This window comes from Apteryx mantelli, chromosome 2 (assembly GCF_036417845.1).
Source record: "Apteryx mantelli isolate bAptMan1 chromosome 2, bAptMan1.hap1, whole genome shotgun sequence".
NCBI lineage: Eukaryota > Metazoa > Chordata > Aves > Apterygiformes > Apterygidae > Apteryx > Apteryx mantelli.
In genome coordinates, this window is record NC_089979.1 from 1,781,738 (window position 1) to 1,795,641 (window position 13,904).

Sequence of the window (13,904 nt, forward strand, 5' to 3'; positions counted from 1 at the left end):
GCTCTCCGCTTGCTTTTGTGGGGACCCAGAGCCCCTCAGCACAGGATGGTGGCAGCGAGGTGGAGCTCGTTGGCAGAGTTTCATCACCACCTGCCTTCTGGTGCGCGTGGGAGTCTTTTAGAGGAAGGCAAGATGGGGACGGATGTGGAAATATGGTTGGTGGTGTAAAGCCTTGGACATCGGGCTGGGCACTTGGTTAAGCATGCCGGCAACTGTCCTGCGCCACTGATGCCAAGCCAGGATGGAGGAACTCGACGCTTTCCTGGCCAGGGCACCGGGCAATAGTGGATGGAGCAGGAACCGTCCCAGACACAAGGTTTGCCTTGGTTTGGCCCCGATCCAACTGCTGTTATTCGGTGGTGGTGTCTTCTCACACAGAATCAGAGAATAGTTGAGGTTGGAAGGGACTTCTAGAGATCCTCTAGTCCAACCCCCATGCTCAAGCAGGGCCACCTAGAACACGTTGCCTAGGATTGTGTCCAGATGGCTTTTAAACATCTCCAAGGATGGAGGCTCCACCATCTCTCTGGGCAACCTGTTCCAGTGCTGTCACTCTCACAGCAAGGAGGGTAGTTCCCGTAGTAAGCGCTTTCCTCAGCGAGGCACCAGCTGGAGCATCTGTTGGCCAAAAATAAAGCTCTTGAGTGCTGAGGATGGAGCCCTGCAGGCCAACGGAGACGTTGGCCTTCCTCATCCCCGCAGGGAGCAGGACCCACACGTGCCTGGAGGTGCGTCCACGGCCACGAGGGCCGTCACGGGGGTTATTTTTGCTGGTGGGACAACCTGGGGAACGAGCAAAAAGCGAAAAAGAAATGCCGGAGCAAGCGTGTGTGTTTTATCCTTGGAGATACACCGCCGCGGGGAGCCACCCCCGGCAGGAGCGGGCGAGGGGCCGGGCCGGGGTGGTGCTAATTCGTCTGCAGCCCTCCGGCAGGTCTCGCCTTATCCATCACTGTCACCGCCTGTCGCCCGGGCTTGGCCGGCACCTGCCACCTCCTGGCTCCGTCTCGCTTTGGATTTTCCTCCAGCCACTCCGCAGAGGTCCGTTAGCAAAGCCTGCGCGGTGCTTGGCTTGGGGGGAGATTTGTGCCGGGATGAGGGATGAAGCCGGGAAGGAAACGGCAAGTCCCTGGGCCCCGGCCTGGCCCTGCCTTGTATGGTAGCGCAGGGCACGGCGGGCTCTCCCGACTTATCCCAGGTAATGGAAGCAGCTTGGAATGACGCCCCCGCTCCCCTCCCCGGTGCGAATGAGGCGTAAAATAATTCCTTGCTCTTTTTTAGGTAAGGAGGCCGGAGCGTGGAGCCGGGCGGTGGTGCAGGAGCCGGCTCTTGGCATTCTCCGTGGGGAAAGGAGCATGCCTGCACCCGGCTCTGGGAGCTGGGGAGCTGAATCTGATCCGATTCCCTGGAAATCGGAGATAAGGGGCAGCCCGGGATGGAGAACGGAGAGCTTCCTCATGCAACTCCAGCTGTTCGCCCTGGCCTCTTCCGATACTGTGCTCAGCTTTGCCAAGAGGGATTATGTTTTTATTATTATTATTATTTTTTTTTTTTGCATGTGTCTCCTCCAGGAATGATGCCGCGCAGCTCCACGATGACGGGGCAACACCGGGGCCCTCCGGCGCGGAGCAAGAGGCGACGTTTTGGAGAGACGCAGACCCCTCGCGGAGCAGCCGGCTCCAGAAGCTGCCGTCCTTCATCTCGCTGCAGTCGCCCACCTCCCCCGGGGACGGGGCTTGCAAAGCTGAACCGGGGGAGGACGAGCCCGCGGAGGAGCCAGGTAGGAAACGGTCGCTCCGGTTTCATTCCCGCGCCCGCCGGGCTGTCCCGCTTCACCAGCTGTCTCCAGAGCACCCATTGCATGTGTTTCCCGGTGTAAAACAGCTCGGAAACTTGGGGATAAAACCATCTCTGGTGGGACGCAAGGCTGAGAGTTTGCAGGTGCCACCTGCAGACTCGGGGGGCCGAGTCGGTGACGGCGGTGCCTGCGTGCAAGTTCGAGGGAAGAGCCTGTATTAGTCGCGGATAATCGGCTTTGCTGCTTCGTTAGCAGGCAGGGCAGGAGACTTGGGAAATCGGTGCGATTTTTGAAAGGTGCAACTTTAGGACGAGCCAGACTTTCTCGTGAAGTCTGGCAGAACTGAGCAAACGGCTTCTGCCCTGATGTTTTTCAATTTTTGGAAGAGTTTGAGCAAATTTGTCAATTGAAGCGACTGTAAAAAAAGGGGAGGAAAGCGTTGAAACAACTGAAAAGAAAATTATTTTTCTCGCTGTTTCCCTGCAAAGCATTTTCCGTGATCCCGACAAATGCGAGCTGTAGTTCTGTTTCCCCAACGTCTTTCTTGGTTCTCCCTCCCCTAATTCAGCCCCTAAGCGGGGAAATCCCGTGATCACCGGCTCTGACGGAAGCGAAGGGGCTTTGGGGGACTCGGAGGACGCTGGACGCGTTTGCAAACGCGTTTTGCGGCAATAACTGCCCATTTCAGTTTGAACTGAGGGCGGAGGTGATCCGATGGGAAAACAGAACAGCTGCAAAAGCGACTTATGATTTTTTTTTTCCCCCCCCTTGGGCGAACCGGGTGAATCCTGCTGAAATGCCGGGGCGGTTCGGTGGGGCAGTAGTGACTCCCGCCCCGGCGCCAGCCGAAGGTAACAGAAAGGAAGGATGAAATTAATGCTGCCGAAGCTGCTGCTAGCTCCGATGGCACGAGACGTGGGCCGGTGTGAAGGAAAGAGCTGGAAAAACCAGCTGCGCTTCCCTCCCCATCTTCGGGGCCCCGTTGGGAGGAGGGATGAATCTGGTGCTGGAAGCGGGGCTGGGGCATTGGCACGGTCCTCCTTGGCCAGAGGCTGAGCAGCTCCAGAGCTGTGCCTGGCTCGACAGCCAAGCGTAAAACCCGCTTCAAGCCAAGGAGGGCTGAGATGCCTCGACGCTGTCGGGAAGAAAATTCCCAGGATTAGCAACATATTCCTGAAGTCACAGGCGAGCGTGCGGTTGGGAGGTGGCCGCTGAGCCGTGCGCTATTGAAACGCGAAACAGTGGGAATGCGTCCTTTCAGCAGGGATCACTTCTGCTGGAAGGACTCTTCTCCGCAGCATGGAGCGAAGTACTTGGCTTCCCTTCGGAGTCGCGGTGCTTTGTCCTCCCCCCGCACCTCCCTCCTTCCCTTCTGCTGGCCCCGTTTCAACACGCTTTTGATCTCGGTGGCAGGGCCGCCGCTGCCGTCACGGGCAAGTGCTCTCGAACCAGCGGGTTAATCGGCCTTTTTGATCTCGGCCATGAAGATGGAGCAATTAATCCGCCGAAAGAAAGCTGTTGGAGCGCCCTGAATTGCACTTGGCAGTCTGCAGTAACTCGGTGAAGAGCGCGTGCGTCGGGTGGGGGATAGCGACGCTCCGGCGGGACGGGCATCTGGGAGGCAGGCTTTTCTCCAACCCGTGTTTGTACATCTTGGGGGGGGATAATCTCCAGTTGCTTTGCACGGGGAAGATGAGAAAAAGTATCTGGTACAGTGCGGGGACATTAGTAGGGAAGTTAGGGGTTCTCCAGGGCTGGCAGGGAAAAGATTTGGGGTGAGCAGCAGCTCGCAGGTCCTTGCCTCCCCATGGGGCGTGTGCCCCGCCATGCTGTTTGAGCTTGGCAAGCGTTGGTGAGCGAGGAGAGCATGAGATACCAGCAGGGCTGGAGACCCCGGGAAAGGAAATCAGGGAAGGGATTGCAAATGTCTGTAAAATAATTTGATGACGAAGCCATTTCCCTGCCAGAGTGATGCATCGATCGCCCGCTGTTAGTCCGAGGATGAGCGCGAGGACGCTGTTTGCCCCGCGCGTGGGGGTGACGTCTGGTGGGTTGTGTGATTAAACGCTCGTCTCCGCTCACACCAAGGAGCGCAAGGGCTCCACGGTGGCCGAGGGAACCCCGATATCTAATCAGAGAAAACGCGCTCCTGCCCTGGCTCATCCTGGGAGAACCATTGGCCCCATGGGCCGGTGGTGGCACCCATCACCAGGAGGCAACGGAGAAGCTTTCCCTGGAGCATCTTGCAACCCGAGGGGTTCCTCACTGCTGGAGGGACCAGGAGGTCCGACCGGCTCCTGAGAGACCCGTTTGCATGTGGGGGTGTCTAAGGCCAGTTACAGGAGGGATCCGTCTTGTGTATATATATATTTTCCACTAATGGGCTTTCACCCTGATCATGCAGAAAGAGGATAGCCTATAAAGCCAGAACCGAAGCTTGAGTCCCTGCCTAGCTCTGGTTGTTCGGTAGGTAACAGCTGGTGTCCGCGACGCTGTTTTGGGGACCTTGCCGTCCTCGCCGCAGCCGGCCGGCGGGGCAGAGCTGGGGACCAGGCGGGCTCAACATTCATCCCAGTGAGCTCGATGGCGATACTCCGTTTCTGCTTGCGAAGCCTGAAGGTGACACGCAAATTGGTGGGGTAGTAAATAAGGAGGAGGACAGGTTGTTGTTACGGAGCGGTCTGGCTTGCTCGGTTAAACGGTCACAATTCGAGAAAATGCTTTTCTAATAGCGCCGAATGCAGGAGGAGCAAAGAAAACCACCGGTTATATATACAGGAGGGAAGACTCTAGGTGAGCAGGGGTTTGGAGATGACCTTTAAGGATCAGTGGGTCTCGGTGCAGGCCTGTAGCCAGAAGGTCTCCTCACACCTCGGGATATATAAAAAGGGGAGCGGAAGGGAGCACCCTGGTCTGTGTGTGTGGTGCTGAGACCCCTCTGTTAGCACTGCTGCCCTTACTGCCACGTGAAGAGGGTTGGTGGCGCCAATCGGGGCTGCAAGAGGAGCCTTTTAATTCGGGGCTGGAAGAGCATCAGCTTTCAGCTCGCTGGTGCTTTCTGGGCATCTTCTGAAAGGCCGGTCTGCGTGGCCCAGAGAGCAAAATGTGTCCAGCCAAGCGTCCTGGAGCTCTGTGCAAATTCGAATCCATGTGCAAACGCGTCTGTCCCCGATGATGTGACTGCTGTCCCCATCTTGCGCCTGGGCCTCGAGACTGGAAGGACTTGCCCAGTGCTAGGACCAGGCTGAAGCCCCAGGGTTTCCATCTCTGTGAGGGAGATGGATGTGGGTGTGGATTATCCAAAAGATCTGTTGTGGCTCCAGAGCTACAACTGCGTAGAGACTGGCCACATCCTCCTGCGTGACACTTCTGCAAGGACGTGAGCTGGGTGCGTCCCCTCTCTATGTTAGGTTTTCCCATGCTTGCTGCACCCTCATGACATCTCTGTCCCTGCCAGACCAGGCTTAGTCGCTGCCAAGGCCGTATCCCTGGGCTGTTTTAAAGGCTCAGCCCCGTGGTTTTAGGGCCCATCCCGTTCCTGCTCTGGGTGCATCATCTGCGATAGCGGCCAAACTCCAGGGACACTCCAAGATGGACTGCACTGGGTGCCAGAGGTCCATGTCCTCCTACCCTGCTTGCAACGAGTTTGGTGCCCCTGAGCCCCTTCTCCCTACAGCCTTTCGGGGCTGGACTGTTTGCTCCAGCGCCGAAACGTTGGTCCACGGTGAGCGTTGCCTCCACCTTACGCACTTCCCACCACCACCGGCAAGTCCGCTAATCCGAATTAACCTGCGCTCCGGTCCCTAGCAAACAGTCGCGTCCTCTCGGGCAGCAGCTGAACTTTGCAAGGGGCTTCCTGGCAGCTCTGCGCCACCGGGCAAGACTGGAAACCCTCGTGCTGCTGTGCGCACGCGGGCCAGCACTTGGCAGCGTCGCAGCCTTCGCCTCGTTTTGTTCCGCGAGCGCCCGGCGGTGCCGCGGGAGGGCAGAGCCGGAGGGAGCACGCGGCTCCCCTGCCCCTCCGGTAAGCGTTTCCAGGTAATGTGCTTTTCCATATTTCACCTTCCAGTTAAATAGCCTGCGCCGGAGCCTAACTGGCCTCCCTGCGCTAATTGTAAGCAAGCGCACCAATGCAAACCATTCCAATCGAGTGCTAATTTAATTAGAAAGCACCCATTTTAGTTAATTTGTTCGAGAAGATCACTGAAAACTCCTGGAGAGAACAGATGTTCCCCTCTCCCCCGATGAACATTCAGGGGTTTGTAAATGGCTCCACTCAGCCTTGTTTAGGAGAGAAAAGAGGATTTTATAGCTGCAAACGACCCTTTCTGTAAACATTTTACAGCTCTCTGCACGTTTGAGTGACGATAAACTCCTAGCAACTCGGCGGGCTGCAAATTTGCGACCATACGGCTATCATTTTATTGTCATATTTCACGGTCGTAACGTTAATGGAAGATGCTCGCTACAGTCTTTTTTAACGGCTCCGCTGAGCACGCTCAAACGCTTTTGCTTTGGAGGAATTCATCGAGGTGCAGTGCTTCTATTTTTGTTTACAGCTTTCACTTCTGGAGGAATAACTTTGAGAGCGCAAATCCCCCTCGCCCGCCCTTCCTGCCCAAACCCGGCTTCAGCTCGCCTGCTCTCGCCTTCGAGGGTTAAATTGTTCCTGCGTTGCGTTAGGCAGCTCGGAGGTGCTGCCTGCCTGCCTGCCTGCCTGCCGGCGCGGCAGCGAAAGCCGCTGCCGGGTGATGCAGGAGACGCGATCGCTCCTCAGCAATGTCCTAGATGTGCTGGAAGGACGTGCGGGGAAGCGTGCCCGTAACCTGGTCTCTCAACCAACATCTCCAGCTCCAGCGTCGGAGCGTGTTTGAGATGGTAGCATCTCCCTGGTAAGCCCCAGCTATCGCTCTAGGTTGATGTTTTCCCTGTGTTTTTTCCTTCTTTCTTCCTCAGCTGCCAAAATCGGAGAGCAGATGTCATTTATTTAACACAAAGCCAGTACTCCAAGCCCTACACGTGTCTGCAGCTGGTCCCCCTGAGCGAATCCCCTCGGCTGGCTGCGGTGTGGAGGGTCCCACAGGGGCTCCACTGCCTCCAGTGTCCCATTTAACACTTCGCCTACTGCTGGCTCTTCTCTCTAAAACCGTCTTGGCAGCCGGGGGAGGCAGATAAAAATTAACCCCGTTGGCGTCCCTTGGGTTGAGGTAAGCCCGTGGTAGAAGATGCCCTGAAGTTTTCCAGAGAACGTCTGCATTGGCAGGTGATCAAGGGTCACACTCGATCGGGTTGTCCTGGGATAATGGTGGCTGGCATCTGCCGGACTACGGGAACGGGCTGCATGTCGCTCCTTAGCTAATGGCAAAAAAGAGCTACAGTAATGCTTTTGCTGGGCAAGGCTTTCTAGCTGTGCTGCGTTGCAGTCTGAGAGCGCTCGCATGGACAGTTACTGCAGCTCGGCTGATGGATGGTAACCTTGTTGAGCAGGAGTAACGCAATAACGTGTTTGAGCGTCGGTGCCGGTGTGACTCGGTTGTTACAGTTTTCCCCTGTCAGTAGGGCCTGGGAGGAAACATTATCTGAGGGGTAAAACATGGGCAATTGATTTCCTGCATGTGGAAACGGGAATCTCCTTTATGTCCTGCGCTCCAGCCCCACCATCTCGGTGGCCTCTGCTGGATTTGCTCTAGTATGTTTATGTCTTTCTTGTACTGGGCAGCCCTAGACTGGACACAGAACTCCAGGTGTGGTCTCACAAGTGTTGTATAGAGGGAAAAATATTTGTACGGTATTAACAAATTAGCCCAGTCCCGAAAAGTGCTTCTAATGAAGCATTTAGTGCAGACTTTAGTACTGATCTCTAGGACTTCTTCATGATAAAACGGAAGTCTCTTATTTATCCATGGGAACAGCTCTTTATATACTTTCTTATATTGATCCGTTATTTCTTTGCACCTCCATGGATAAGGGCATCTTCAACTGCTCTTTAAATAACTGAAGACAGCAGTGAGCTGAAGGCAGTGGAAGACAGGTAGTTGGAGACAGCAATCCTCCATTAGTCCCCTTCTCTTCTTCAGATCGAAAAGACGAGGTCTATCTCCTCCATCCCAGCTACTCCCTGGAGGTGCCTGAGCCACCTTGGACTTCCTTGAGAGTCTGGGCCATGGCTGATGGCAAGCAGTGATCTTGGCCCTCCTGGTGGGAGGCTGCTGCCTCTTTTTGGAAAAGATATTTGCCAAGATGAAGTCACGAGGCAGTGGCTGCACCTGTGGCTGGTCCACCTCCATCACCTCTTTTTTGGATGTGTCTAACTCCATTGCCTGCTCTTTGGATGGGTTGACCTGCATTGACCTGCATGGGCTCTGGGTCTCCTGCAACCTGGCTGAGGGAAGCTCTTTTCACCCATGCAGACCTCCTGCTCCTCCTCTATATGTCCTTCCTCCAGACCCCTTCCATCTGGCTCATTATTGCCAGCACCCTCTTTCTGAGCAGGAATGGGTGCCTACTCCTGCAACCTGGGTGGTTTCTCCCACTGCTGGAGGGAGTATTATGGCCAACTGTTGTCAGGCCTCTGTTGGAGGGTTTGTTGCTGGAGGGGACCTGTCTTCCCCAAAGTCTAGTCTGGGTGTTGGAGAAGCTTTCTTAGGCCTTGCAACTTCTGAGGAACCTGTTTGAAGTCCCTTGGTGCATCACCCAAAGGGTGACAATAACTCTCTCTTTCCTGTACCCCTGTCTGCCCCAAGTCCCCTGGTCACTCACAGGGGTAAGAAACTCAGCGAGTTGTGGGGCCAGTCCGGGGAGGGGGAGGTATCTAATAAGGGCTGTGGGAAAATGGGTGGTGAGGTGACTCTTGACGTCTCGGGGCCACTGCAATGTGCCCAGCTTGGTCACGCACTTAACTGGGAAAAGTGGGGGGCTGATGGGCCAAGAGCTGCTTTCCTTGGATCATCTCCACTTTTGCTTGCTGGAGAGCAAGACTGCTCCTGGTCCTCAGAAGTTTTCTCAGCCTCCCCTCGCAGGTCTGTGTAGCACATCAACGTGCAGACGTGCAGATTATCTGAGATCTTTGGTCACAGCGATTTTAGCCTCTGCAGGTGACAACAGCAGCTGAAGCATTTATCCAGAAGCAGGGTTTTTAACGGGGTAGTAGTGTTTGACTTCTGCGTGCCTCGGTTTCCCCATTTGTCATACTCTCCCAATCAGCGAGAACTTTGGAGCTTAATTGCTGGTGTGCCTGTGGCTCGGAGAGCTGTGGGACGACAAGCAGAAAGGAGAGCCAGGGGATGGCTTTCGGCTGTGAGAGGAGCTGGTAAATGTCTGATCTCCTTCGTGTTTCGGGGAAGTAGCAGCTCTCATTTGGGCAGCGAGTGGCTGTTCGACAGCAACTCCAGGTAGCGGCCCAGATCTGCAGCTACCTCGGTGCTACCTCCCCGATATCTGGGGCAGCTGGATGGTCCCTGCGGGGAAACGAGGCTTCAGGAGCACGTTGGCGCTCTGGGGACGGCAGCGGACAGCAGTGGCAGCGGGGTCTGCCGCTGGGCAAGCTGCCAGGGCGCTGCACTCGTTTCCCTGCGCTGACGCTGTTGCATGCCTTGTGCCATCTGCTCGCCGGAGCGACGGAGGTGTTACGGCGGAGCAAGCTGCTGCCCCGTGGGCCCTCGTGATGGAGATCTGCTAGAGCAGATGCTGCTAAGGCACATAAAAGGAGAAGGGAGAAAGGAAGGGATTTTTGTCGTTGACTTCGATGTGATAAGGATCCTATCCATGGCAAGGGATTGGGCCCGTTCATCCCCGTAGGCACCTCTTGATCACACAGTGTCCAAATGGCTTCCACTTCATTTCCAGCATTGCACTGGAGCTAGTGTGGCTCTTGCTGCTCTTCAGCCCTGGGGAAACATTGCCGTAAGCAGTGGCAGATGCAGCCTCCTCCATTTAGCCCGCCTGGGCTGCTTCTCCGTCTCTGCCACCCGTGGAGGCAGCAGGCTTTCTCTGCAGGTCCTGCCTTCTCCTCTGGTGGCTGCCTGAGTCCTAAACTGTGTGGCAGGACCTTTCACTCGCTAACATGCTCCAAGCTGTGGGTCACCAGGGGCTGGATCGGGCTCAGTCCCTGCAGAGATGCCACCTGTCTATAAGGCATGATGGGGAGAAAGAAGCACAAGGGTCCAACTTGCTCCAGAGCCTCTGAGATAAAGGGATTTTCCTGCCCTGTGGTCTTACTCTGTTGTAACCTGGCTCTTCTGAGCTTTCAGTGTGCTCTGAGCAGTGGACTTAGCTATGAGAGGGGTCAGGAGCCTGCTGGGTGAGTGGGTTCAGGATTTGGGGTGCAGAGACAGGCCAAGACCCTTGCCCTAAATGTCTTAGCCCAAGTTCAGCCCTTGTCCATAGGATCATAGGATAATTCAGGGTGGAAGGGACCTGTGGAGGTTGTTGAGTCCAACCTCCTACTTAAACTTGTCCAGCCTTAACTATGAGGTTTGATTTGTCATGGCACTGGCCAGTGATGACTGGGAGGTCAAGAACATGCGGCTGGGGATGTGCCCGATGGTGGAACCTCTTAGGAAGCAGGTAGGAGAGTTGCAGGAGGAGGTGAAGGCATCTAGGCAGTCATGGTGAGGGCTTGTGTGAGTTATGGGAGCTCACAGATCTCCCAGGGATGATACCGAGCAGGCAAGCCCAAGCTGAGGAGAGGAAGGGTAGCAGGAGACCAAGCCCTGAAGTCTTTGTGTGCTTCCAACACAGCAAGGAAACGGGGACAAGCCCAGATGTGGCCTGGCTTTGTGAAGCAAAGATCTGTAGGACCTGCTAGTCTTGTCCTCTCAGTGCAGAGAGCAAGCCTGGGGCTGCAGGGAAAGGGGGCCTGGGGCAAGGCCGTGTTGGTGGATGGTGACCCAAAAGATTTCCTCCAGTCCTGTCAGTGGAGGGGAAAGTGATCTTTGGTGGTATAATATACCACCAATGCTCACATGGCTTCATCATCTGGGAAGGCTCTGGGGGCGGCGCAGACCTTCATTGGACTTTAACAGCTCTTTTCCCTGTAGCAGTCTCTGCGAAGGGCTCAGCTGGGTCTGTCCTCATTCACATAACCCGGCATGTAGCAGATGTTTCTTGTAATTGAAGAAGTTGATCCACGTAACTACGGGGTGGTGGGAGGATGTTCCTGTGCTTGCCTTGCCCTCCTCCCCATCGTTGCTGTCCCGTTCTCCTCCAGGGCACAACCCTCCCCTGCTATCTCCTCTGGCCTTCGCAAGTCCCAGGCTGATACATGCTACATCAAGCATGCAAGAGTTTAATTAGAGAGCATCAAAACTCTCTTTCATAACTGAATTAACAAACCTCTAATATAATTGCTTTTCTAATGCAAAATCTATTGACTTGCAGGTAGCGGGCGACACCCGTTCCTCGAGCAGAGCAATGTGTATCAGGCTAATTGGTTTCCCATTAACATGCTGGATTTGTTCATTAGTGATTGCATCTTCTCCTCCTGAGTCAGCAGATGTGTACGGATTTTGGAGGTGTTTGATAGTGGTCTCCACCGTGGGGTAGGCTTTGATTGATCCTATTTTATCTGGATACTGGTTTCGGTTGTCTTTCTTTTGATCATGGGCATGTCTTCCAGTGACCAAAAGGCAGCCATGAGGTGGCTTGACATGCCACCAGGGTGGTAGACTTTAGGGCAATGCTGATACTCAGAGTATTACGGAGGGTTGGAGTTGGAGATGTTGGATCTTGTAGTGTCTTTGTGGCTCTCGGGAAGTCCCAAGGTAAGAAACTTTACTCTTAATTTCTGCGTGGCAAAGTGGCCAATTTAGTTGAAACTTGCAGTAAACGTGATGAGCATCCTGACTTTTCCTAATTGAGCTCTTGATCTGAATCAGAATCGTTATTTCTTATCCCACGAGCGGCATTTGAAAATACTCTTTCTGATTTACTTTCTGCATGGATCTAACCGCCTGCATGTTTCCAATCCTCTTTCCATATCGATTTTGCAGGCAAGTTTCAGACCTGCCAAGTCACGCTCATTTGCCAGGACTGAAACTCGCTTCTTCCATATTAATCTTCTGCCCATCTCTAAGGGCTTCATCCTCTCATGATGGAGGGCCTGGAGATCAGGCCTTTTGGACTTTGCTCAGGGTTTCTGAAGATCTGACAGCCCTATCATCTCCCCACTGGCATTATTTAGTGCCCTGCCAGTTGGAGATGGAAGGGTCCTCTTAGATGATCCAACCCAGGCTCCTTCACGATGAACTTCAGCTTGCTGTTGGATGGCAGATCTGGGATTCACCATATCTGATAGTTCACTTGACCTTGCCAAGTTGCTGGGGACGAAATCTCCGCTCCTGGTTTCGAATGAGCCGGCAGCACGGGCAGGGTAAAGCAGGAGGGAGGCAGCCGGCGAGCGCTGCATACCCGCGTCGTGCAGCATCTGGCCCACGCGGGGGTCCTCCTTGGAGAGGGAGGATTCGGGAGTTCAGGGCTCAGCACCCGTGGCCGGCTGCATCCAGCCATCTGAACGGGGTTGAATTCTCCGGGTATCACAGAACGGTTGAGTTTGGAAGGGACCTGATTATTTCTTTCTTCCTAAAAGAGGGAATTAAGGCGAAAGGACACGGGAACGTAGCAGCTCTCCCAGGGCACACGTCCCCAAGCAGCGGCAGGAAATCTCCCGAGATGCATCCTGATTTAAACATCTTGGTCAGAAGGAAAGACTATCCCAAGCGGTTTTCCTTCTGCACAAAGCTTCTCCTACCAACCAAGCTTGAAGTTTCCCCATCAATGGCGGTAGAAGGTTTCGGTGGAATAGCCGCACGCTGACTTTTTGGTTAATTTGTGTCACCGCTGTAATTCAGGGAGAGCCGGAGGGGCTTAACGCAACTCGGGGATAAGTGCAGGGCTGTGGACAGGGTGCAGTTTCCACCGCCGAAGCGACGTGCCCGGCTACGGGAGATCGGGCGCGGAGGGGGATTTGACGGCGGAGTCGTTCCCCTTGAGCGCAGCAGCTGCAGCACGTGGGTTTATTAGCTCCGTGCGTGAGTATCCGGAGCGTTCCCGGTGGAGCGCGGTGATTGATTCCCTTCTGCGGGCCTCCGCCGTATGCGACGGCCCGGGAAATCGCTCCGCGCCTCTTGGGAGGGCTGCGAGGCAGCCCCGGCGTTGTCCTTCGGGATAAAACCTCCGTGTCATCGGCGTGGCGGGTGAATCCCCCCCCCCTCCACAAGCATGCGCTTCCTAGTGGGAAAAAACGCATGGTGAAGATGAGGGGGAGTAGATAAAGTTGGAAAACGCCGCGAATGCCCCCTCCTCTCCTATGCAACACCCAGTTGGGATAACAAAAAGCCCCTGGACCAACCTCTGGCTGCTTTTTCCAAAAGCTTTTGCAGAAGATCCTGGGGTTTAGCCCTCGCCGTATCCTTTCTATCCCTCCTTTTGTTCTCGGACTTTGTTTAAAAAAAAAAAAGTCCTCCCTCGCCTGAGTTCCTCCGGAGCTGACTCAGCTCCGTGCGCTTCAGCTGTGAATGGAAAAGCCGTTTCGGAGTCGGATTCAACCTCCCGGCTCCCCCCACGGTGGCCCGCGAGCCGGTTGAGGATATTCCTCCCGGCCGGGGCAAATGTACGCGGGGATTTGGGGGATGAGAGCGGGGGGTTTCTTCCCCGCGGTGTCCAGGCTGGGAAACTTTTCCGCCCCCTTCTCCCCAGATGTTGCTCCCGCCGTATTAATAACGGGAACGTTGCCTGGCTCGCCGTCGAACCTCGGCCCTCCTGCTATTTGCGGCCGTCTTGTTCGGTGGGGGAAAAGCCCTAAAGAGGATTTTTTTTTATTAATTCCAAGGAGCCACGTAGGCGTTTGCAGCGGGGGCTGGCTTTGGCCGAGGACCCCGGAGCAGCACCGGCTGATCCGTCGGCGCGATGCGTCCGGCTGCCGTCCCTTCCCGGGACCGGCTTCGCGCCTCCCCGGGCGCTGGGTGGCCCCGCGCGTCGCGGAGGCGCGGGAAAAGCTTTTGAGGACCCTCGGGGAGCTTGGGGACGGGGACGGGAGCCGCTTCCTTTTTCCCCCCCTTCGCTTCTCCCTGCCGCCGCCGCCGCTCGGCATCTGGTCGAGGCGGATTTT

At 55.4% G+C, this 13,904-nt stretch overlaps 1 protein-coding gene across 1 annotated transcript in view; it reads left to right on the forward strand.

Moving 5' to 3' along the window:
* Window positions 1-13,904, forward strand: part of ZC3H3 (zinc finger CCCH-type containing 3) — a 157,351-nt gene that overhangs the window by 139,314 nt on the left and 4,133 nt on the right. Inside the window, exon 11 of the mRNA XM_067290103.1 lies at window positions 1,572-1,780. Within this exon, the coding sequence (XP_067146204.1) occupies window positions 1,572-1,780 (209 nt within the window). The remainder of the gene's footprint in view (window positions 1-1,571; window positions 1,781-13,904) is intronic.